The 26893-nt window shown below is 44.1% G+C and overlaps 2 protein-coding genes across 2 annotated transcripts in view; both read left to right on the top strand.

Annotated features, from left to right (window-relative positions):
* Positions 1 to 4981, top strand: part of cox10 (cytochrome c oxidase assembly factor heme A:farnesyltransferase COX10) — a 67532-nt gene extending 62551 nt beyond the window's left edge. The window contains exons 6-7 of the mRNA XM_014179837.2: positions 1018 to 1250; positions 3648 to 4981. Of these exons, the coding sequence (XP_014035312.1) occupies positions 1018 to 1250; positions 3648 to 4090 (676 nt within the window). The 3' untranslated portion in view covers positions 4091 to 4981. The remainder of the gene's footprint in view (positions 1 to 1017; positions 1251 to 3647) is intronic.
* Positions 4982 to 9670: 4689 nt separating this feature from the next.
* The window catches only part of hs3st3b1b (heparan sulfate (glucosamine) 3-O-sulfotransferase 3B1b), a 29432-nt gene continuing 12209 nt past the window's right edge, over positions 9671 to 26893 (top strand). The window contains exon 1 of the mRNA XM_014179835.2: positions 9671 to 10590. Coding sequence (XP_014035310.1) covers positions 10007 to 10590 — 584 coding nt within the window. The 5' untranslated portion in view covers positions 9671 to 10006. The remainder of the gene's footprint in view (positions 10591 to 26893) is intronic.

The raw sequence follows: 26893 nt of genomic DNA, 5'->3' as shown, positions 1-26893 counted from the left end.
CCCACCCCCACCCCGGCTGACAGCGTTATGACTGGGACAGTGTCGAACTGTAAACTAAGGCCAGATAACACCCCCCCCCTCACTTCGATCCCCCACAGAGATTACCCAAACTCAGTGCGCACACACACACTAACACACACACCACTGCCACATAAAACAGACATAACACACTAATCACATTAATACCCTATCTCCCAAAATAAAAGCCCTTTTTCGCTTCAGAAGGCCTGCTGCGTTTGTTCAAGATTTTAATCTCCAAATCTCCTCCCTCTAATTTACAGCGTATTTACTTGAAGCAGCCCTGGAGTCAGTCGCTAGCTAGCTGCTTTCAATAAAAGACAGCGGGAGGAGGAGGTCTTCACCCGGTTAAAAGCGGGAGCCTCTGTGGTTAGGGCTGAGGATGGTTTGATCTCTGGGTGTGCGTAATGCGTACAGCCTCGTAGCCACACGCTCATTGTCTTGCAGGGCCACTTTTATCCCTGACAAACGCTGATCACAAGAGCTCTCCTCTAAGCCCATGTTTTCAGACTGAGTGCCGGAACGCCACTAACTGTCTCCGAGTGTGTGGCCCGGCCGTGTGGCACTCGCTGTCTTTACATGGGGCTATTGTCATCTTCTCCAATCATCTCCACAAGTCCACATATCTCAATCAGAGCATGAGAGCAATTGTTGTTGTTCTTCTGTCTTTCTGTGTCTTTAAGCCAGGTGTTCAGTATTCTGTGTCTTTAAGCCAGGTGTTCAGTATTCTGTGTCTTTAAGCCAGGTGTTCAGTATTCTGTGTCTTTAAGCCAGGTGTTCAGTATTCTGTGTCTTTAAGCCAGGTGTTCAGTATTCTGTGTCTTTAAGCCAGGTGCTCAGTATTTTGAAGGAAGCTTAGCTCTATTGTATGCTGAATTTGTTGTTGGTGAAATACAGTGTGGGGAAGTTGTATTAAGAGATTTCTTTATCTCCCTCCTGATCTCTCCCTCCTTATCCTCTCTCCCTCTCCTTCCCTCCCTTTCTTCCTCTGTCGCTCAGTCCTCTCCACGCGGTGGGCTTTGCCCTAGCCTGTGGTGTCCCTGGTATCACTGTGTTGACCCTGGCTGTGAACCCTCTAACAGGGGCCTTGGGGGCCCTCAACATTTTCCTCTACACCTGCTGTTACACACCCCTGAAGAGGCTCAGCATCATCAACACCTGGGTGGGGGCGGTGGTGGGGGCCATTCCCCCCATCATGGGCTGGACGGCCGCTACAGGTGCTCTGGACCCAGGTACTGAACTGGAGGACACACACTCACTGTACGCCTCTGTCTGCTGGGTCCTAGTGTCCTCTCCCACACACAAAGTCATGATACTTGGTCCTATGGGTCTCCACACACACACACACACACACACACACACACACACACACACAGAGAGTAATGATACACCCCATCTTATGTTTCACGATGAAGCAGCCGGTGTATGACGAGCTGTTCAAACTGAATATGTTGGTAAATGGGGGATTGAGGAGAGAAAAGGATACACCCATACTTGTTCTTCCAACATTGGGTCAAAGAGCAGCTGTGGTGTGTTCAAGTTCATATGTCCATATTAGACTCTGTGTAGACTCAGGATAATACATTGGTGTTCGTTTCTACAGTTACGTATGTTAAACTCTGATAAAGTGGTTCAAATCTGACACTTCAGAGCGATTTTATTCTTTTCCAAACTAGATATCCAGCTAGTGGGAAATGCACGGTTTATCACAGCCTAAATGAACATACTGTGTGGTCACTCCCAGGAGAGTTAGGAGCTAGGCTGCAGTATAGACTAGAGGACATTTCTGCATGTTGTATAGCCATGTCTCCACAGAACTGCAGCTCTTCTATAGGTTCAATTCCATTTCTACAGTTTGTCTTGTCATTCCAACACAATTAGTCTCTGCTTGACTCCGTGAGGCCTCTTTCACAACTGACATTCAACACAACAGAGTTTGTATGTATTTCACTGGGTTGACGAGGACCTCTGTGACCAGGCCTGACCCCCCCCCCCCCATTACGACCAGCCTTTTATTTACATACTCCACAACCCAGAGTCCCACGTTGCTAACACAATACTGTGTGTTTATGTTCGGCTAGCTGTGTGTGTGTGTGTGTGTGTGTGTGTGTGTGTGTGTGCACTTCTCTAGTGGATGAGGAAGGCAGAGCAGAGGGGGGTCTCCTCTCTCCTCTCCAGATTGTTTGGCAGACATGTTAAGTGTTCTGTTATGGCAACTGTGAACTGTGTTGCAGCTTGTCACAGGGGTCTCTCCGTAGGGTACACACACAAGTTTACACTCACCAAGCCAAGATCTTGGGACTTGCTCTCAACAAAATGTTAATCATGAATCTATGGGGCTTTTCACGTGGGAGTGAATGTGTTTTATTCCCATTGAACTTCCGCTGGGGGTTTTCTCTTCCCTTGGTGGCCCTCTTGATTCAATGACTGCTCTCATGCTATACAATGACATTCATGCCCTTTATGTAAGAAGGACCCCCTCAGTTTCAGCTAGAAGTATGACTTGGATATTGGCATTTTAACCAGGTGAATTGGGGGTCATTTAAACGTTAAAGTAATAAAATAATAGAACAGAAGTAAGTCTAAAGTGACAATTGTTACCATGATCTGTCCTGTTAGTTGCTACTACAGGCTGCGCTATAGTCCTGTTTGATCACTGTGTTTGGTGAGACCGGAGAGGTTTGCAGTAGAGATGCCTTAAGGCCCTGTTTTCCTAGGGGATTTAGGCTTCTTTTGTGTTTACAAAATGCAAGAACAGCGGAGTGAAACAAAAGGAAACCCTGTATGTTACGCTCGGGTGCCTCTGCAGCGCTGCCGAGTGAGTCTTTGTGCCTCGGCGGCCGGGGCGGTTCTCCTGTTTCTCTCTCTGCTGCTACTTGCTCTCTGGTGGAGCGTTTACAACGCCACACCGTACACGTGGCCCCGGGCTGTTTGTTGCCCCCACACACACACACACACACACACACAGGATGTGCAAGGCGAGCTGATGAATGGGTCTCTTTCTCTCTGTTTAACCACAGGTCTGAGAGGAACAGAACAGACAGAATGACTGGGGGATTCCTCCTCTCTGACTAGTGTCTCCAACATCCATGTTCTCGTATTCAGTTACCCATTCACTCTCTCACCTCACATCTCCTGTATCGTGTACAGAGGCTGTGTCATAGAGGTCAGGGCAGTGAAATGTCCAGAAATGATAAGTTGATTGACTGAATCTACGTCTTTTTTTCAAAAAGGAAATCAGTCCCTCCAGGATTCTGCATTGGCAAAAAAAAACGAATGTGCAAAATCAACAATTTCCTGCATATTATGCACCGCGCTATTTTACTTCAAATCATCCCAATTTTATCGCATACAACTGACCCATCACCGCAGCACTGAAAGAGGGTAGTATGGTTCAATCAAGCCACATGTCAACAAACGTTTTCCCTCAGCGCATTTTTGTGACAAATTGGACAATCATTGCATATTGCTGTCCAAAATGTCAGAATTGCTGCAGCGAAATCAAGCATTTTTGCCAACAAATCACCATAAATCCCTGCGAGAGGGACTGGGAAATGCAACACCAAGAGATTTGTGAATTCTCTATCTAGTCATTGTCAATATCTTCTCTTCTCCCTCCCCCTCTCTAGGTGCTCTGTTGCTGGGTGGCTTCCTGTACTGCTGGCAGTTCCCCCACTTCAACGCTTTGAGCTGGAACCTGCGTGAGGACTACTCCCGGGGAGGCTACCGTATGATGTCCGTCACCCACCCGGGCATGTGTAAGAGGGTGGCCCTGCGCCACAGCCTGGGTCTGATCGGTCTCTCGGCCCTGGGCCCTGTGCTGGACGTCACCACTTGGACCTTTCCTCTAGTCTCCCTGCCCATCAACCTCTACATCAGTTATCTGGCCTTCCGCTTCTACCAGAAGGGAGACCGCAGCTCCGCCCGCAAGCTCTTCTTCTGCAGTCTGTGGCACCTGCCTATGTTGTTGCTGCTGGCGCTCACCTGTAAGAAGTCCCGGACCGACAAAGAGGGCGTGGCGAAGACCTCGAGCCTAGCCCCAGCACCCCTGCCCCTCGCCATGCAGAACTAGGATAGCCCGTTAGACCCCACCACCTCATCCAACCTCCAACACACTGGCCATTACTTCTCCACCCACCCTTCGTACAAATGGAGGTATTACCTTCCGATGTCTTCTTCCCTCTGCCGCTGTATCCTGAGAGAGGGGAGTACTAGGGACACACTCCATTTGATCTGTGTGTGTGTATGTATGTCTGAGGACTTGTGGTGCTCACCGACTGCACTCTCCATGCCCTCAAGACAAGGGGGCAGGGTGGAAGCAACATGGCTGAAATGGTTGATCAACGAAAACCACACATTGTGAATTCCTGAAGTAACTTCAGGGTGTAATGAATCATTTCAGTGTGTGTGTATATATGTATTTATAAAGGAAGGCTGCCCTCTAGTCCCTGTCCATGTTGTATATGACTGTTGTTAATAAGAACGTTGTACAGTGTAAATTACTCCTATGGATTCGCAATTGGGCCCCAATCTTGAAAGAAACCCATGCATTGTATCAACACAAGATGACGTCAAGAAAGAATCGAGAATCAACTGTGATGGCCATGAAGACTTGTAAGATAAATGAGAGACAACAGTACATTGAGTTACGTAAATATTTGCTCATCAATTTAAATGATTGATTAAGGAAATGCGTTTTAAAGCAACCTAGACACTGCACTGAAATGCAATGATAGGTTATTACTTGCCTATATGTTACTTGACTGTAACGATTGCCTATGCCTCTTGGTTTTAGCTGTTCAGCAATCTCAGTGGAGTGTATTCTTCTGTCTGCAACACACTGCTTTAACGCTACACGGTTCACCTGCACCAAAAGAGAATAGTTGACTTCTAAACCATTTTCGTAAGACACAAAAATCATTACAAATGTTCTCTTACAATAAACGTCTTATGATTTAACCAATTTATTTGATTTACTTTTGAGTCAGTTGATTGTCTAATTATTTCATTATACTGTGTCAAAAGTGTGTTTCCCATTCAAGCATAGAAATCATTGTTATCCATATTAAAGCAAATTTCGAGGGGGCTTCATTAGTGACACCAAGTCCTTCCCACAGGGGGCGTCATTCCTGTCAGTGCGGATGACGTCATCGTGCTATCTGACATAAAAGGGATGAGTCTTACACATTTGTGTAGATATTCATCACCCACACATACACCACCACTACATGCCAGCTAGATAATTGTGTTGGCATGGGCATAAACTTTGATAATGTTAAGATTCAGGTTAATCGTAGCCTCAGTAGACACACATGTCCTGTTAGTCACATGAATATCAATATCACCAACACCTATTTAGCAAAAATCAACCCACTGCTGCACCTGTCACTTAGTCCAACACATGCTCCCCTTCCACTCTTTACTCTTAGCTTGTTTACATTAAACATCATCCACCTCCATTAAACAATTTTGTGTCCCAAATGGCACCCTATTCCCTATACAGTGCACTACTTTTGACCAGGGCCCATAGGGCTTTGGTCAAAAGTAGTGCACTATTTAGGGAATGGTGTGCCATTTGGGACACATATCCTCTTTACCTCCACTTCCTTAGTTAAAGGGGGCTGTGGGATTTGTCCTAAGCATGCTGCAGAGGAACAGAACTGTAATATCCTCCTAAAGGGCTCAGAATGGATACAGTGTTCCATATCAGCACAGCTCTTACTGTATAGGCTGAAAAAACACCACAACCTATGTGTTTCTCTGTGTCTCACTCTCTGTGTAGATTAAATGTCAGTTGCCAACCTTCAGTGTGATTACCTGCCTGTCACGTTAACAACATCTGCTCAGAGGAGGCTTCGAAAGCAGTGTGGTAGACTGGAGCTCACTCGATTCCATCCACGGGAAGGCAAGGGGGTCTGCCTTGCCCCTGCGTTTCCCTCTTTTCTTTCCCCTGCTGGGGTTTCCTCTCGCCCCTCGGTTCCTCCCGAATGGCACCCTATTCCTTAAATAGTGCACAACTGTTGCCCAGAACCCTATGGCCCTGGTCAAAAGTAGTGCACTATGTAGGGAATATGGTGCCATTTGGAACGCACTTACAGACCTCTACTTCGCTCTCCCTATCTCAGATGCTGTACAAACTTCATAGGCATTTAATACAGCTCTCACCTGTTGCCTCTATGACAAGTGTATAGCGACTATGACTCGTATTACCAGGCCTCCACTCTGAGACTTCTACAGTCCTGTTCCCTTCGCTGATGGACCTGGTCAACCAGAAGCCTTGATTCCTCACCTGCTGTCTTGCTAACAGGTAAATTATATCCTCCTATGAAGATGGCAATTGTTCCATCTTTTAAAAAAAAGTTGCCTAGTTTTATATTTGAGTAACAGTCTTAAACGTAAAAGTTCTTATTTTCCTCGTGCGTGTTTTATTTCATACAAATATTTCAGCGCTATGTATTCCCTTTATTTGGAATAAGGCGGGGGAAATGTATAAAAATTTGGTTTTGGTATGATTTCATGAACTAGAAGTATTTCATCGTAAGAATAATTCCTTTATTTAATCCCAAAGTTATGCCTTAATAATCATTCATTTAAAGGAAGTATATTCTAGTAGCGTCCCAACTGGCACCCTATTTAGTGCACTGCATAGGGAGTTGTGTGCTTTTGGAACTTAAAACCTCTATTCAGCGCAGTGACATGCACCCTTTAAATCACCCTCAACTGAAGGAAGGCAGCAGGGCCTTTGCCAGAGTCAACAACAAAGAGTGAAATATTGATAAACACGCGGAAGGAACTTTCCATCCAGACATCCACTGTGAACGCATGCTGGCTTTTATGTCCATAGTGACCCGACATCTGGGCTCTAATCTCAGAGAATTAAACGAGAAAATGGCTCACATTCCACGACAACCTAGTTGATGGATCGTATAAAGACTTTGCCTAATAGTTGCCTTTTCTTTTCCACTTAACTATCGGAGGAGATCGAGGCTCTTCGTGTTCTATACATTTCTAACTTGGATGGGGTCGATCCCTCAATGTTATTTGGTCGATCAAGTTCACTAGCCTACCGTCGGTTGTTAGGCCTGTAGTAGCGTAGTCTAAACAGGATGTAGTGGTTCCGCATGATTTAGGGGCTCTGGAATTATTCGAGTTTTTAGAATTGTATAGCCTAAATAAAAATGTGCATGTGCAAAAATATTTAAAATATTTCTTGATTTGAATATTGTCTATTAGGGTTAGTCTATATGGCCCAATGTTAAACACATAAGAAAGAATGAATCCGAGTCCATTTGGCGTCTATAGGCTTCCATTAACAGAAGACACAGCCCTACAGAGATGCACTCTCGACTCCCGAAGGAGGACGGAGTTGATTCTTGACCGTAACATCTGGCCGACTCTCCCCGCGCTGCCTTAGTGTGTCTGGTCAGTCATGTAAAGTGGCCTACCCCTGGTGTCGTGGATTTACTTCCAATGGCTCGGTAATGTAGCATCATTTCGAAGTCACTTTGGAGCCTTTTAACAGATCTTGTGCACATTACTTGATCTTCTACGAAATGTTTTTTGGGGCTTGTGAGATAGTCTCAAGACACAAAAACACTAAGTATTGCAAAGATTTCAGTGACTCGAAAGTATGAAATTGTATAGCTGGGCCTATGTATGTTTATAGTGGCCTGTAAATTATCTAGCATAGTCATCTCTGAAACCTTTGCAATGTGATATGTCTTTGACAAAATTGTTCAGGCTAATGTAGGCTAGGTTTATCAGTTATTTTTCAGACTAAGAAATGTAACTTATACAATAAGGTTTCCAGTACCTTTGGTGCCAGGACCTCTAATTAATGTGATTTTGGATCGAATGTAGATGTCCTTTGAAGTTAAATTGATCCATTTTAGGGTTGTCGTTGACTTGATATCTGCTGTGCAAAGTTGTTCAAATATTGCTGTAATTTAGACCTGTTAAGATCTTTTTCATGTTTATCCTTTTTGATAGTTTTAAAATATTTTTTTTTTACAAAGATCATGCTAAAAGCATGATATAGAATAGCCTAAAGTAGTTTATTGTCCTCGGAGAATGGGTTTAGTTTTCATGAACCACGCATCACAGAGTTCGGAGGCTGTTGGGCGGTGCGGCAGTTTGTGGGTTACTAGGCTACACCAGTTGCCCTTGCAATTAACGAAAAAATACTTGATTGACCAAATATTTGTCTAATTTACTTATTTAGGAAGAAAATGTTCACAAGTTCATGAGGTAGCCATATGAGTTCATATTCATTAAGAAATAACACATTATACACATAACATTCATATCCATGTGAGAGTGAAAAAGTTCTCAACGATACAAATGCGTATATTTCCTCATGAATAGTCAGCCACCTTCAGCGCGAACAGTTTGGGGACTTGTTGTCAAACTGGTTCGAAAGTTCCAGCACACACTGTTTTCGTTTAAATTCGACATTTTTCTGCATATTTACATAGAATTTAGGACAACGTGGTCATTTCCGATGGCATACAAATAGTTTAATATTAACAAATAATAAACGGATAGTCCAAAGTCCACTTCAATTGAATGAAGACATTTTTTCTTACAAGAATTGCATAACTCACAATTGTAGTTGGCATCATTTTGTTGTTGTTTTCGATGATAATAATAGTATTGATAGTCTAGTAATAATAATAATAATCATCTTGTCGTTTTTGTAATACAACTGCTAATAATTAATGTGTTATTATCAATAATAAAGGTATGAATCATTATTATTAATTAATGACTACTTACGTTCACTGTAAAAAAAAATGAAGTAGCTAGGTCTACTATTCCTTTGATAACAACCGCTCATTTCTCCATCTAAAATGACTTGCAAGTTGATTTCACCAACGGTTCAACTGCATTATTGTCAAGCATATAGCTAATATCTTCTCCAAGTTCTCTGCCAAAACAATTGGGAAACGACATTGTTATAACAGTTTTTTTGTTATGATTACTCATTTGTAGCCTATATCTCGATGTAGCTTTCTTGAAAAAGCAAAATCATTGAAAATGTTTTTTCTCCTTGAAAATATGGAAGAAAATATTTAACTTCTAATGCAGCCTATATACCGTGCTTGGCACAATCGATGGCCCCATACGTTTGGCAACGCAGAAGATCTCTAACAGCAAAACTTATATTTGGTCATAATGAGTTTGAGATGACCAGAAAGGTTATAAATAGGCCTATATTCAGAGATATGCGCTTCAGTGATATGCATAATAAATCATGTATTGTCGTAGGCCTATAGGCTATATGACTCAGAAGCAGAAAATAGTCCCCTAACCAATCCATTGTGTTAGTTAGGATACACATTAAATAATGCTCAAAGATAAAAAGGGAATAGCACAGCAGGTGGCCTTCGCAGCTGCCTCACCAAAAATACAGTTTTAACTATAGAATTTCCCTAGTGATTATATAGAATACCGTTCGTCTCTTCATCCAATAAGAGAGTTTCATCTCTATGGCGAGAATCCCAACGCGAGCGCCCTCCCACACTCTCCTGTGATAGGTCCGTTTCTATCAACAAACAACTGATTATTTAGCTTGCGTGAGTCAATTGGCCATGGTGATTGTCAATCAGATGTATCGGTACGCCCCCTCGTGCTGTAAAAGGTCTAGTCCTCGAGAGAAGGCTCAAAACTAGCAGTTGTTCGAAGGTTTGGCAACGGCGATGCGCGTGAAGAGAGACGGCTAGGGTGTGGAGTAGCACCACTGAAGTGCACCAGTCGTTCGTATCAATTTCCGAATTCTTTACTGTGGCTCTGGTGAATGACGATTATAGTATGCAATGACTTTGCACCAGTGGATACACCATCCGCTTTAATTTATTTGCTTGCTTTATACATTTTTCCGTTTTAAATGAATGGCATGTGCATTTTGCGAGGCTACTTGATGTGCCATCGGGAGTGAGTGGTTTTGGCAATATGTGTCGCTGGAATATGGTATGCACTCGTAAGGCTTATGGAATATAGCCTGGTTTGTCACAATCTGTATGCGTTCTCATTCAGCCCGGTGAAAAATAAACTCTTTCTGCTCGGCATCATGTTTTTACTCTGGGCATATATGCTCTACTCCTGCGTGGGCTACTGTGCCACCATGCCAAGTTTGGTCGTGGACAATTACCGGGGAAAGGAGACAGGGTCCGTGGTCGGTAAAAGGATAGAGAATAACGGCAGAGTGGACCTCATGTCCAGACTGCTACCTAGACCCCAACCCTGGGTGGATATAGAATCCGATTACGACGAAACCTCTGTCCGGACCTCCTCCAGAGACTTGCTCAATAACGATATAGACGCGTACAGAGGAGCAGAGGACTGGGACGAGATGAGGGGCGAGGGGCAGAGAGCTCCCGAGCCCGGTGCGATGTCAAGTTTCTCCAACGGATCAGGGAGCAAGAAGCTGCCCCAGGCGATCATCATCGGTGTAAAGAAAGGAGGGACGCGCGCGCTGCTCGAGTTCCTCCGCGTGCATCCAGACATCCGAGCTGTGGGAGCCGAGCCGCACTTCTTCGACCGCAACTACGAGAATGGACTGGAGTGGTACAGGTAAATGAATCTACATTATATGCTCTCACATTCAATGTGCATTAAAGATGATGGGCTATCAGACGTACATCACTGATTCCCATAGATGAACCAGCGCTATACAAGAAACGGTGAGAGAATATGCGTTACAGTCAAAGCTACTCATCCAGTTACTAGAGCTGACCTTCCAATAGTTGTCCATAGCAGCCTATTCATTTCGTTTCGTTGCCTATATCTTCCACGAACATTATATTGGATTGCAAACGGTGGAGGGTTTCTTTGCATTATAACAGTCTAAAATGCACTTAGACTAGCATAGTTGATAGTATTAAAATCACAGGAAAAGTTGTATAATCTAATTAATCATAAAGCTATAAGCAGTATATAATTAAACAATGCAGTGTATGTAAAATGATTCGATAGTATAATTCAGGATAATTATATCTGTACGTTTTTATAATACGATTTGTATTAATAATTTATCAAATAAAACGAAATATGTTCAAAAAGTCATTTTAGTTAGCTCCATAATGCATAATTATAGGCCTAGATCATATCCTATACGCTATTTGCAACATACATTTATTCTGCATAAATGTTTAGAAATAACGTCAGTGACCATATTTAGGGTAAGGTCAATAGAATATATAATATCTATAATCTACACTACAGACTATTATTCCAATAGATTTTTAGTTATGTATATTGGTATGGTGCTTTTCCAAACTCCAAGCAGTTTTGGCGTCAACGTGGACATATAATCGAGTATTCAAACATGAGTAAAACTGTAGGGTCATTGAATAGCATTAAGAGATAACAAATGCATACGTTTGTATTTTTATGTCTTCAGTTTGTGATCCAGTAGTAGGCTAGACTATACCTGAATGAACATGCACTGTCTCAGTATCGCTTGGGCTGAGCCGTTTCCACGTCGTACAGTGGTCTCTATTGGACGCAGTGCAATACTGCAAGTTAACGGGTTACTTTTCAGCGCTGTTAAACTGAGTTTAACTTTTAAATATAAATAAATAATTAGTTGATTATAAACTGAATATAAGTTACTAATAGGTGTATTATACTACAGTCTGAAAAGGTCAGGCAATGTGCAAGTTGTGAATTCAAGATCTATTCATTATTATTAGCCTATTATTGGATGCTATATAGGCCTAATATATTAGAAATAAGATGTGCTTGATTACTTTAATTATCAATTACATTTTTTTTGTATATTTCAAACTTTCAATGTAAATAAATATGCAACGTAAGGCCATACTTACTAATATAGTTAGGCCTATTTGAGTTGGAAAAAATTATGTTAAGCTTAAATAAATTCTAAGCTAAGCGGATTTGTCCTAGCACTCTCCTTCAAAATGTATACATAATACATGGACTCGAAAGTAACAGTAATCTACAACACAATAGCGCTGTGCTACTCGGAGAACAACAGTAAAAAAAAAAAACGATTCAAACGTTTCTTAAGAGGGTATACTACCAACTAACCTTTATACCAGTCATTTACATTTTGAACGGATAATGAGTGGGAGGAGGAGTAATATACTAGGCTAAGTAGGCTACTGTAGGATAATGAAAGAAAAACGTACCCCAGAATTAATGAAATAATAAATCAAACAAAATCCCACCAACCGCATATGAGCTATTCCTTGATCAATATTTGGAAATACATGACAAACCCCCTCCTATATTATTCATGCATAATTAAACGTTATAAACAACGTTCATATGCCTCTACCTCACGTTGGATTCTCTTAACTTAGCCTAGAAAGTAGTAGGGCCTATTACCATAATTTAGATGTCATATTCAGTATCATATTCAGCAGGCCACTAGTCCACGACGACTGAGCAATGGCAACTCATATCGAATTAATATGAGTGGAACATTATGTAGCCTAATCCGTTTACCTGAATGAATTAGTCAAATGAAAACTTTAAAAGAATGAAGTCAGTGCATTAAATGCAGCCAGCCTATGTGCGTTTTTAATTTCAGTGTAATATCGCAGTAAAATGCCCAAAATAGCGTAGCTGTTGAAGGTCTTTGCAGGAAAATCAGGGACCATGCATAGTGGTTGGTTTCCTCCTTGCTTAAACCCCGGGGACATTGCTTTAGTTTAAGGAGAGTTTTTCCATCTCTTGTCCCTGGACGGCGAGCAGAACTAATAGCTCATCTGACAAGTTGATAAAAACAATTGCATGCCCCTCTGAATAATCGGATTTGGTGCTGTGTGTAAAGAGCCGGGCTGTTAAATATGCGAGGCAGTTGAGGGCCCCCAACTAAAGTAGAGCAGTGAAATGAAAGAAAAGCGGAATGAGAAACCTGTGTGTATGGAGGGGGTGTCCGGCTATATGGATTTGATTCAAAATAAAGACACTGTCTTTATGCCGGATTTATTATTCAGAGATCCAACTTGAGCATTTGAATTGGCTTTGATAGTCTACAATTATTTATTAAACTTTGCACACTTTCAAATAAGTTATCCAAATGGTAAGTGCTAATTCTAGCTAATTTTATTTAGATTTCCCATGAACCCAATTGCCTCTTCATCATTGCATACTTTTAGAAAGAACAAACACGAGCAAAACGGAACATTGAGCAGTTAATGATAATGGTAATGAGGAGAATAGCTGCGGTGGATTCATTTGGGTCGATGCTTCAACCCTCTCTCTGGCCGCTGTTTACAGAGAAAACATGACGGGATGGTTGCCTGCTGGCGGGCACCGTGTGAGGAACGGGTAGAATAAACACACATGCACCAGCGTTTTATCTGCGGTTCTGGCTGTGTGGCCCATAAACCCGTATCTGTACCTAGAATGGGTCTGGGTCTTTATTTAGTATTCTCCAGGCTTTTCTTAGGCCACCGGTTATCCCTCAAATCTGCTCAAGAAATCATACCCTCCAGCCAAGCCTCTCTTTTGGCTTATCATTTGATGGGACAAGAGTCACACTATTGGAACACAGTGTAGTTTGATCTGTGGACAAATGTATGTTTAATATATAGGCCAACACACACACACACACACACACACACACACACACACACACACACACACACACACACACACACACACACACACACACACACACACACACACACACACACACACACACACACACACACTGTTCAACTGACTGAAAAATTCAGCTGAGCTTTTCCATCCAACCCAGTTTGTCAGAAAGCATCTCATGTTTTAGTAAGCTGTACTGACTTCCCCTCTCATGCAATCACACATGTTGTGTGTCAGACATATCATGCCACAATGAAATTCTATATCTGGGCACTGGTGTTTTTGCCCGAGACACAAACGCCACACAAACAAAGTGAAGAGTTGTTTTGTTGCTTTCCCTCTGTCTGTCCTGCACTTATAAAACTTTATGATGTGAAACTCACAGTCTGGATGCTTTAACAGTAAGATAAGCAGGGTGAACAAAACTGACCCAACCCCTACTGAAGTAAAGGAGAGTGTGTGTCAGAGCCAACCAGCTGGCTGTAGTTCTGAATGTAGTTCTCCCTGCATGCTGCTCATGGAACGTTTTGATAAGCTTTCTTTTTTGTCTTCAAGGAGAAGATTAACTAAATAGATGAAATCATACTTCATGATTAATACTCCTAACTTTCCCACTAGTGCCACATACTGGACTTTCCATACGAGAGAGAGATCATACCGGATGTATTTTGAAAGTTATATATCTTGAAAACTTGATTGCTAAACATGCAAAACATTTTGGAACTATATCAACAATGGACTAATGCAACAAATACCCAAAAATTGTTTTTGGGTGGAGTTTTCCGTTAAATCATAGTTTATTGTTGCATTATGTGTGGGCCATTTATGAAGTCTTTTGCAATAGTGTAAAGCGATCTTCTGATGCCATGATGTTTATTTGCACAATACTACTGTGCCTTCCACTCTTCTTCTCTGGCTAGTTTGCACCATCTTTGTCTCCGCGGGCCAATGGTCACACAAATTTAGCCTTGGAATTCACTAACTAAATGCAGCCCGAGAGAGAATAGAAAAGAATAGAGAGAGGGAAGGAGAGGCCGCTGCAAAAGGGAAAGAGAATAGAGCAGTGATAACAGGATTATTGTGATTCTCTGATGTACTTTGACAGTTTTTATTTGGTGTCAAAGACAAACACAAGACTTGTGCAAGGGGGCGCTTTGTATCAGGAGGTACACATTTCCACTGTGAGGTCATGCATGAACAGCCCCTACGGAGTGAGAGAGAGAGAGCGAGTCAGGGCAGTCTGTGCTGTGTGGACCAACCAGCTCAATTGAGAAGGAAGTTACTGTATGCCCTGTCAGTTGAAAGTATCGCTGTTATACTTTCTGGAATAGAACATGGATCACTCATTGTTGTTCTACCCATAGATATCCTTCATTCCTAATTCTATGGTTCTGCCTTATTAGTTCCAAAGGTACTGTTAGCACCTGCTACAGTGTGATCGGAATGCCGATGAGTTGGCTGGTCCTTTCAGTTGGACTGTTTTCATTAGCTACTCAATGAATTCTTCACACTTTTTCAGTCTCTATTTCTTGCCATTTTACTGCACTGAACTCCCTGTTGCTTCTGTCATGTCAACCTTTTTACATCTTTTTGTATTTACAACTTAGCCTTTTTGTCGAGTTGGTTTTAAATCTCTGTCATTCTGACAGTTTGCGGTGGTGTTGCCTCTTTTTCTGTGTTCATATTCCACATAGATGTATTGGTGATGAAGGGGCTCTGATATATCATTTATGGTTCTGTGGTTTGCTGATGGGTCATGGGCTCTCGTCTCAGCTGCCTGTCAGATCCATGCAGTGCTGTACTGTGCTCTTTCACTGCTCCTCCCTAAGAGTGTTTTTATGGTTTAAGAAGTAGTTCTGAACACTTATGGTCGCAAGGCTCCTAACTTTCATGCTCTATATATGGAGTCTGTCACTCTTGTGTGAATAACTGAGGAGTGATCGATCTGTGCTTGTTCACTACATAATCATCATTCTCCCTAGAATCTCCCTATGAGAAAGATAATTGTTGAGTTTTGTTTGAACAATATTTTCTCTTGAGTTTCTGGCAGTCAAACCTTTTGTCATGAAAAAATGTGGAGTCTTGCCTTGAACTGAAGTGCTTGGAGAAAGTTCAACACTCCTTTGTTGACATGCACTATATTTGGTTAATGATTGTGCTACATGGTCAAAAGTATGTGAACGCCCCTTCAAATGAGTGGATTCGGCTATTTCAGCCACGCCCATTGCTGACAGGTGTATACATTTGAGCACACGTCCATGCAATCTCCATAGACAAACATTGGTTGTAGAATGGCCTGCAATGAAGAGCTCAGTGACTTTCAACGTGGCACCTTCATAGGATGCCACCTTTCCAACAAGTCAGTTCGTCAAATTTCTGCCCTGCTCGAGCTGCCCCGGTCAACTGTAGGTGCTGTTATTGTTATGTGGAAATGACTAGGAGCAACAACAGCTCAGTCACGAAGTGGTGGGCCATTCAAACTCACAAAATGAGAACACAGAGTGCTGAAGCGTGTATGGTGTAAAAATAATCTGTCCTTGGTTGCAACACTCACTACAGTGTTCCAAACTGCCTCTGGAAGCAACGTCAGCACAAGAACAGTCAGCCGGGAGCTTCATGAAAAGGGTTTCCATGGCCGTGCAGCCGCACACAAGCCTAAGATCATCATACGCAATGCCAAGCTTCAGCTGGAGTGGTGTAAAGCTCGCCGCCATTGGAATCTGGAGCATTGGAAAGGCGTTGTCTGGAATGATGAATCATGCTTCACCATCTGGCAGTCCGATGGACGAATCTGGGTTTGGCACATAGCAGGAGAACGCTACCTGCCCCAATGCAGTGCCAACTGTAACATTTGGTGGAGGAGGAATAATGGTCTGGGGGCTGTTTTTCATGGTTCGGGCTAGACCCCTTAGTTCCAGTGAAGAGAAATCTTAACACTACAGCATACAATGACATTCTAGATGATTCTGTGCTTCCAACTTTGTGATAACAGTTTGGGGAATGCCCTTTCCTGTTTCAGCATGACAATGCCCCCGTGGACAAAGCGAGGTCCATACAGAAATGGTTTGTCGAGATCAGTGTGGAAGAACTTGACTGGCTTGGACAGAGACTTGACCTCAACATCATCGAACACCTTTGGGATGAATTGGAACGCCGACTGTGAGCCATGCCTAATCGCCTAACATCAGTGCACGACCTCACTAATGCTCTTGTGGCTGAATGGAAGCAAGTCCCTGCAGCAATGTTCCAACATCTAGTGGACAGCCTTCCCAGAAGAGTGAAGGCTGTTATCGCAGCAAAGGGGAACCAACTCCATATTAATGCCCATGGTTTTGGAATTAGATGTTCAACAAGCAGGTGTCCACATGCTTTTGGCTATGTAGTGTGCTTGTAAAATGTCACTTTTATTATTGCACATTAGGGAATTAGGGATGTTTAATGTGATATATAAGCTGAAATAGTTTATCCTTGAGACCGCAAAAGATCACCAACATGGATGGGCTTTCTCAGCCATGCCAAGTTAATCTGGCTGCTGTTTTGTTTGCAGTGGTTGATCAAAGGTTATGCTTCAGTCTTCTGTTAAAGGAGTAGTTGGACTGAAATGGCGCCATCCCTGAGTGGGGTGTCTTTGTGGGCCAGTGAACCTTTGTATCCCTCCACCCCGTGATAAAGAACCAAAGAAAAAACGCACTTAATGGCAGCTAGTGTCGGTTAGCTAGCTAGGGCCTGCTTAGAAGCTCCACCACAACAAAGGGACAAGTGGAGCATTGTTCAAAAGGGGAGTTTCAGAGGGGGTAAAAAAATCCTGTTGCGCTATCAAACTGGAGATGGTTGCGAAAGGAAGTCAGTCAGTGTAAAGTTGTTATCTATGGGCCTGCCGGTCCACCCCCCAGCTCCCTGCTTCCAGAGACCAGACAGGGGCTTCTGTCCGTGTCAAGGACAGTTCTGGTTGGATGCCTCTTCTTTTTAACTCCTCACCCCAGGAGCACTCCTGTTTCCATATAGGTGATGTGACCCTACACATCTTCTGTTCTCCACTGACCTCTCTCTCCTTCCTCCCCCTGGAAGCCGAATGTCAGAAAGGCCACCTGGTTGTAGTGCCACACTGGCAAAGTTCAAACTAACATCATCAACAACAACAAAATGTAAATTGAATGTGTGCTGTCCAAAAAATAGAGACTAAATGGAGAATGAAGGAGTCAGTGAACCAGTTTCACAAAGTCTTCTCCTGTAATGACTTACAGTAGGGCTTTTATATTCAGCTGTGAAACACACTAATTTTCTTCTCAAGTCAAAAGAATGCTCAACACACACAGCGATGGACACCATACACACACAGATGACACAGAGCCTCGTCCCTGGGTCCTTAGGGAGTAGTGTGTATTGATTAGTCAGGCCTGATTGGAGGTAAAGCGTGTGGAAGGGTTAGATGGGTTAAGGGCCTTTGACTGGGGGTCAGTGTGGCTGTGTGCTGACTGACAGGGTCAGTGTGGCTGTGTGCTGACTGACAGGGTCAGTGTGGCTGTGTGCTGACTGACAGGGTCAGTGTGGCTGCTGCTGACTGACAGGGTCAGTGTGGCTGTGTGCTGACTGACAGGGTCAGTGTGGCTGTGTGCTGACTGACAGGGTCAGTGTGGCTGTGTGCTGACTGACAGGGTCAGTGTGGCTGCTGCTGACTGACAGGGTCAGTGTGGCTGTGTGCTGACTGACAGGGTCAGTGTGGCTGTGTGCTGACTGACAGGGTCAGTGTGGCTGTGTGCTGACTGACAGGGTCAGTGTGGCTGCTGCTGACTGACAGGGTCAGTGTGGCTGTGTGCTGACTGACAGGGTCAGTGTGGCTGCTGCTGACTGACAGGGTCAGTGTGGCTGTGTGCTGACTGACATGGTCAGTGTGGCTGCTGCTGACTGACAGGGTCTGTGTGGTGACTGACAGGGTGTGCTGACCATCTGCAGAGCAGGAAAACGCTTCTGGACCCTACAGGGCTGCTGGACTCTATAGGACTGCTGGACCCTACAGGACTGCTGGACCCTACAGGGCTGCTGGACCCTATAGGACTGCTGAACCCTATAGGACTGCTTAACCCTATAGGACTGCTGAACCCTATAGGACTGCTGAACCCTATAGGACTGCTGAACCCTACAGGGCTGCTGGACCCTATAGGACTGCTGAACCCTATAGGACTGCTGAACCCTATAGGACTGCTGAACCCTACAGGGCTGCTGGACCCTATAGGACTGCTGAACCCTATAGGACTGCTGAACACTACAGGGCTGCTGGACCCTACAGGGCTGCTGAACCCTATAGGACTGCTGAACCCTACAGGGCTGCTGGACCTTACAGGGCTGCGGAACCCTACAGGGCTGCTGGACCTATAGGACTGCTGAACCCTACAGGGCTACTGGACCCTACAGGGCTACTGGAACTATAGGACTGCTGAACCCTACAGGGCTGCTGAACCCTATAGGACTGCTGAACCCTACAGGGCTGCTGGACCCTACAGGGCTGCGGAACCCTACAGGGCTGCTGGACCTATAGGACTGCTGAACTCTATAGGACTGCTGAACCCTACAGGGCTGCTGGACCCTATAGGACTGCTGAACCCTATAGGACTGCTGAACCCTACAGGGCTGCTGGACCCTACAGGGCTGCTGAACCCTACAGGGCTGCTGGACCTATAGGGCTGCTGAACCCTACAGGGCTGCTGAACCTTACAGGGCTGTGGGACCTATAGGACTGCTGAACACTACAGGGCTGCTGGACCCTACAGGGCTGCTGGACCCTACAGGGCTGCTGGACCCTACAGGGCTGCTGAACCCTACAGGGCTGCTGGACCCTACAGGGCTGCTGGACCTATAGGACTGCTGAACACTACAGGGCTGCTGGACCCTACAGGGCTGCTGGACCCTACAGGGCTGCTGGACCCTATAGGACTGCTGGACCCTACAGGGCTACTGGACCCTACAGGGCTGCTGGACCCTAGGTCCCATTGGGTATTCTGAGTTGTTTCACTCCCCCAGTCCACACAGGGAAATACAGTTAGTTATGTTGATTTAGAGACTAACCTGCTGAGAGCATCCCCTGTCAACACAGGAAAACATGATTTGTTATGTCGATATATAAACCAACATGCTGAATTAAGGAACCCGACTTTTCAACTGTCCAACTGTGAGATAGGAAATATATTCACTATAAGAGTTTTGTCTGATAAAGTCATTGACAGACAGTACATTATCTGAAATCTTCTGTGAAAACCCCAACTGGAGATGGACGCTATTATGTTGTAGTTATAGCTAGAGAGGAATGTTGACTCTGCGGCGATCTGATACTTTGGCGCTGTGATGGCTTCCTGTATCCTTGCCCTGGCCTTCCCTCCCTCCACAGCTCCACTCTTCAGGGGCCAACATGGCCGACCAGCCAACCGTACCGCTGACAGCAGGTTGACATCCCCTCCTCAAAGAGCGGGAGCCGCAAACATAAAAACAAGTCGCTCGAAACCATTCCTCTGTGTTGGGTAAGCTTCCCCAGCGGTCCCAAATGAGAGCAGATTATTTTCTTTATGGTCAGGCTTCAACCCTCAGCCCTGGCTGCGCCCCCCCTCCCGTTCTTCCCCCCACCACCCCAAAACAACCTCTTTTATGAACCTCCTTTCTCCATTCTTCAGCTGTGCGCTCCGCCTATTGGCAAATAAGAATAGTGTCACATGTCGTGCTCTGTTCGCCCGATCCTGGGCGGGTCTCCCTGCAGGCCTCAGTGACCACGAGTGGTCAGCACGGAAGGGGAGAAGAGGCCCTCACTCCCCGCTGCCTAAGCTGGCATGGCCCTACCGAATGGAGGAGAGAATAGGGAGAGACTGGGGGTGGATGAGGTGGAGGTGGGGGCTGGATGCTGGAGAAAGGCAGCTTTGAGCATTCATCCCCAAATTACCACCAGCTAATTGTGAAAGGGGTGACCTGTGGAAAGGGGAGTGGCAGCTAGCTAGCGCAGCACTGTGGTGGCCTGGTGGCCCATGTGAGTGGCCCATTCAGCACTACCCACAACAGTGGGGGGAAGATGGCCGCCGCAGCAGGAACCTACTGCTAGAACTATGGATACAGGAACTCAGTGTCACACACACACACACACACACACACACACACACACACACACACACACACACACACACACACACACACACACACACACACACACACACACACACACACACACACACACACACACACACACACACACACACACACACACAGACACACACAGACACACACACACTCACACACAAAATTAAGTTTGAAAAACTCTGACTATTGTATGCGCTCATTCATTCACTCTGGCGGAGGAGAGGAGACACTTGTGTGTCTGTCTGTTGATGCCATTTTTGTTCTCCCTTTTGAGAAATAATTTATGTATTCCCCCCAGAGCTGGAGTCAAAGCAAGACAAGGAAGGCAATGATGAAAAGAGTTGGGAGAAGAAGAAATAATCGAAAAAGAAGAAGAAAAGAAGCTATGGTCTTCTGAGATAGTGATGTTTTCCCCCTCTCTCTTTCTCTCTCCTATAGGCCCTTGTGTACTGACCCTCCTTCTGTGCCACTAGTGAATTGGGTCCTATTTAACGAGGTGATAATTTGGATGTGGGAACACATGTCAGAGCAATACCAGACCTCCCTCCTGAGTTAATGCTCATTCATTGCTGCTAAATAAACACTGTTTGGCACATTAAAAGAGCCCAGGGGCTTGGAATTAGAGAAAAAACACACAAGCGTTCCTATGCGTTGTTAATCATTAGCCTCCTTCTTACTCAATTTTCCTTCCAACACCATGGTCAGTCAGTGTTCGGTTGGCATCACTCCCCCAGATATTGAGAGATGAGAGAGTGGTAGGTGAGAAAGGGGTGGGTGTAAAAGTGGAGGAGGGGGAGGAGGAGGAAAAAGCGATGACATTAGACCTGGACCTGGTCCCAGGTATTAAGTCTCGGAGGTACCCATTAGGGTGTGGGTGGGTGTGGCAGTGGATGGGGCTGCGTCTGGTGCTCGAACCAGGGCTGGGGCTGTGAGAGGGAAAGTAAGAGTTAGGTAGTGGAGACTAGGAGGCCCCCTGAGGTGTTCTATTAACCCTTGGCCATAAAAGAGCACAGCTCATTAGGAGCCCTGAGTGGTCTCTCTCTCTCTCTCTCTCTCACTCTCTCACTCTCGCTCTCTCTGTGTGTGAATGGGCCTCAGCGGAGAACAGTGAGAACAGCTCAGCTCCAAGGCAACCCGGCAAGCCAAACCCAGGGGACAAACTCCCTCTGGCTCTCTTTCACTCTTTTCCACTCTGTCTATTTTGTCTCTATCTTGTCTTTCCTACTGATCAAAAGTACTGGGTGTTTGGAGCTTGTACTCTTCACTTGTGGAATTATAAAGCTATACAATAGCGGTTGTCCAAACTGAACATTTAACGTAAAAAGTTCAGAGAAATAATTTTACGCTGCAGCAAGGTGTGCACCTTTTCCTCCGCAAATCTCCACCAGAACAATTTGATTATGTGTTAAAGAAATACACAAATAAGATACAGCAGGGGTATAAAACCGGGGGTCCGCTTAGATATTGCAGGGAGTCCGCAATTTATATATATATATATACAGTACCAGTTAAAAGTTTGGACACACCTACTTATTCCAGGGTTTTTCTTTATTTTTACTATTTTCTAAGATAGCCCTATTTGGTAAAATACCAAGTCCGTATTATAGCAAGAACAGCTCAAATAAGCAAAGAGAAACGACAATCCATCATTACTTTAAGACATGAAGGTCAGTCCAACTGAGAAACTTCAAGAACTTTGAATGTTTCTACAAGTGCAGTCAAGCGCTATGATGAAACTGGCTCTCATGAGGACTGCCACAGGAAAGGAAGACCCAGAGTTACCTCTGCTGCAGAGGATAAGTTCATTAGAGTTAACTGCACCTCAGATTGCAGCCCAAGTAAATGCTTCACAGAGTTCAAGTAACAGACACGTTTTAACATCAACTGTTCAGAGGAGACTGTGTGAATCAGGCCTTCATGGTCGAATTGCTGCAAAGAAACCACTACTAAAGAACACCATAAGAAGAAGAGACGTGCTTGGGCCAAGAAACACAAGCAATGGACATTAGGCCGATGGAATTCTGTCCTTTGGTCTGATGAGTCCAAATTTGAGATTTTTGGTTCCAACCGCCGTGTCTTTGGGAGACGCAGAGTAAGTGAACGGATGATCTCTGCATGTGTGGTTCCCACCGTGAAGCATGGAGGAGGAGGTGTGATGGTGTGGAGGTGCTTTGCTGGTGACACTGTCAGTGATTTATTTAGAATTCAAGGTGCACTTAACCAGCATGGCTAACACAGCATTAGGCAGCGATACGCCATCGCATCTGGTTTGCACTTAGTGGGACTATCATCATTTTTCAACAGGTCAATGACCCAAAACACACCTCCAGGCTGTGTAATGGCTATTTGACCAAGGACAGTGATGGAGTGCTGCATCAGATGACCTGGCCTCCACAATCACCCGACCTCAACACAATTGAGATGGTTTGGGATGAGTTGGACTGCAGAGTGAAGGAAAAGCAGCCAACAAGTGCTCAGCATATGTGGGAACACATTCAAGACTGTTGGAAAAGCATTCCAGGTGAAGCTGGTTGAGAGAATGCAAAGAGTGGGCAATGCTGTCATCAATGCAAAGGGTGGCTACTTTGAAAAATCTAAAATCTAAAATAAATGTTGATTTGTTTAACACTTTTTTGGTTACTACATGATTCCATATGTGTTATTTCATAGTTTTGATGTCTTCAATTTTATTCTACAGTGAAGAAAATGAAAAAATAAAGAAAAGCCTTTGAATGAGTAGGTGTCTCGAAACTTTTGACTGGTACTGTTTATGTATTTATTTCAATGTTTTAATAATGTAGCTAGCAACATCAGAATAAACACATTTGGATTTTCATATCTACAGTAGAAAAGAGGAGAATAACGAGGAAGTGTTCTGGCTAAGGCTGACATATTTCCCTGGCAGGGCCCGTTTCTCGAATGTCTTTTTAAAATCTGCTTCTTTCTCATTTTTCTCTCAAACGACTAGTTTTTCTGGCATGGAGAGCGAGTGGATAGAGTTTCGTTGCGTACCATGAGGCCCTCACTAGAGACAGTGGAGGGCCAAAAGAGAAAACATTTGTCATCTTACTCCCAACGTTTCTCCGACATCCAAATTAAATAATGAAACCTTGAAATTGCACTTCACCTTGGACATCAACGCTGGGCGGTAACTTGAACTAGCCGCAGTAGAAAGGGTTAACAACATGGGTCCCGGCTCGCTCACTGTACTTTCAGCAATTATCTTGTCTTCGAGATGCACTGAGATATCAAAGCAGACAATATCTAGGCTATCATCCAAGACGGAGCTTTAGAATTGCCTGAGGATGCAGGAGCACAACAACACTGCTGTCATTCTTCTCCTCACAAATGAACAGTTTAATTTCACTACTGGAACTATCGCTACACAATTTGGCTAATTATACGTTAGCCAGAAAGACGGCTTGTCTGGAGGATTTTGTAAACCATTAACCTACACCATAGCTGTACTGTCTGGGAATAAGGGAGGAGAGACATGTAATGGTACATACACACACACACACACACACACACACACACACACACACACACACACACACACACACACACACACACACACACACACACACACACACACACACACACACACACACACACACACACACACACACACACACCAACACGAATATAGATCCTTGTACACTGACTGACGGGGAGGAAATCCCCTCTTTGTAGCTCACCTGCCTTCAAAACTGCTCAGGCAGTTACGGATGACAGGCAATTCAAACAAGATGCAAAGTAGCTTTGTGTGTATATATATATATAGTAGCAGTCAAACGTTTGGACACACCTTCTCATTCAAGGGTTTTTCTTAATTTTTTACATTTTCTACATTGTACAATAATAGTGAAGACATTAAAACTATGAAATAACACAAATGGAATCATGTTGTGACCAAAAAAGTGTTAAATAAAAATATATTTTATATCTGAGATACTTCAAAGTAGCCACCCTTTGCCTTGACGACAGCTTTGCACACTCTTGGCATTTTCTTAACCAGCTTCATGAGGTAGTCACCTAGAATGCATTTCAATTAACAGGTGTGCCTTGTTAATTTGTGGAATTTCTTTCCTTCTTGATGCGTTTGAGCCAATCAGTTTTGTTGTGACAAGGTAGGGTTGGTATACATAAGATAGCCCTATTTGGTAAAATACCACGTCCATATTATGGCAAGAACAGCTCAAATAAGCAAAGAGAAACGACAGTCAATCATTACTTTAAGACATGAAGGTCAGTCAATGCGGAAAATTTCTTCAAGTGCAGTCACAAAAGCCATCAAGCGCTATGATGAAACTGGCTCTCATGAAGACCCCCACAGGATTGGAAGACCCATAGTCACTTCTGTCGCAGAGGATAAGTTCATTAGAGTTACCAGCCTCAGAAATTGCAGACCAATAATTGTTTCACAGAGTTCAAGTAACAGACACATCTCACCATCAACTGTTCAGAGAATACTGCATGAATTAGGCCATGGTCGAATTCCTGCAAAGAAACCACTACTAAAGGACACCAATAATAAGAAGAGACTTGCTTGGGCCAAGAAACACGAGCAATGGTCATTAGACTGGTGGAAATCTGTCCTTTGGTCTGATGAGTCCAAATGTTTGATTTTTGGTTCCAGCCACAGTGTCTTTGTGAGACACAGAGTAAGTGTACAGATGATCTCTGCATGTGTGGTTCCACCGTGAAGCATTGAGGAGGAGGTGGGATGGTGTGGGGGTGCTTTACTGGTGACACGGTCAGTGATTTATTTAGAATTCAAGGCACACAACCAGAATGGCTACCACAGCATTCTGCAGCGATATGCCACCCCATCTTTTTTGTGCATAGTTGGACTATCATTTGTTTTTCAACAGGACAATGACCCAAAACACATCTCCAGGCTGTGTAAGGGCTATTTGACCAAGAAGGAGAGCGATGGAGTGCTGCATCAGTTGACCTGTCCTCCACAATCACCTGACTTCAAACCAATTGAAATGGTTTGGGATGAGTTGGACCGCAGAGTGAAGGAAAAGCAGCCAACAAGTGCTCAACATATGTGGTAACTCCTTTAAGACTGTTGGAAATGCATTCCAGGTGAAGCTGGTTGAGAGAATGCCAAGAGTGGGCAAAGCTGTCATCAAGGCAAAGGGTGGCTACTTTGAAGAATCAAAAATCAAAAATAGATTTTGATTTGTTCAACACCTTTTTGGTTACTACATGATTCCACATGTGTTATTTCATAGTTTTGATGTCTTCACTATTATTCTACAGTGTAGAACCCTTGAATCAGTAGGTGTGTCCAGACCTTTGACTGGAACTGTTTATATGTGTACTGTATATGTGTGTGTCTCTAGGGGATGGTGGTGGTGACATGTATGTTTTTCTATAGTCCGTTTCATCTTTTGTTCATCCTAGCTGTATCTAGATAGAGAGTCATATCGGTACCTAGATCAGAGAGTCATATCTGTATCTAGATCAGAGAGTCTTATCTGTATCTAGATCAGTGAGTCGTATCTGTCTCTAGATCAGTGAGTCGTATCTGTATCTAGATCAGTGAGTCGTATCTGTATCTAGATCAGAGAGTCATATCTGTATCTAGATCAGAGAGTTATATGTTCTTTGGAGCATGTCAAATACCTTTAAATCACAATGTGTGTGACTACTGCTTCTGGTGCGGCACGCACGCAAACACACATCTGAATGAGCTGTATCTGAACGACACCATGATACTGATGAGGCCTGAGTCTACAAGGTGACTGGTGTGATGGCGATGCTGGAGTTTGTGGCTGCCTCAGGGGTCACCAGCGGTCTGCTAACACCTTTAACAAACACCCACAGCAAACACAACATAACACACTGATCACAGAGGATTACCAGCACTAAGCAAACTCGGGGTCGGGCTCCTGAGTGGCCGCAGCGGTCTAAGGCACTGCATCTCAGTGCAAGAGACATCACTACAGTCCCTGGTTCGAATCCAAGCTGTATCACATCTGGCCGTGATTGGGAGTCCATTAGGGCGGAGCACAATTGGCCCAGCGTCTTCCGGGGTAACCCATCATTGTATATAAGAATTTGTTCTTAACTGACTTGCCTACTTAAATAAAGGTTAAAATAAAAAAAGATATAATACAGACCCAGCACTGGATTACAGCTAGTGTTTGTGTGTGTGTACCTGCAGTGGAACCCT

This window comes from Salmo salar, chromosome ssa28 (genome assembly GCF_905237065.1).
Source record: "Salmo salar chromosome ssa28, Ssal_v3.1, whole genome shotgun sequence".
Lineage (NCBI taxonomy): Eukaryota > Metazoa > Chordata > Actinopteri > Salmoniformes > Salmonidae > Salmo > Salmo salar.
Note: the sequence above shows the minus strand (reverse complement) of the source record. Positions and strands in the feature narration are given on the sequence as shown.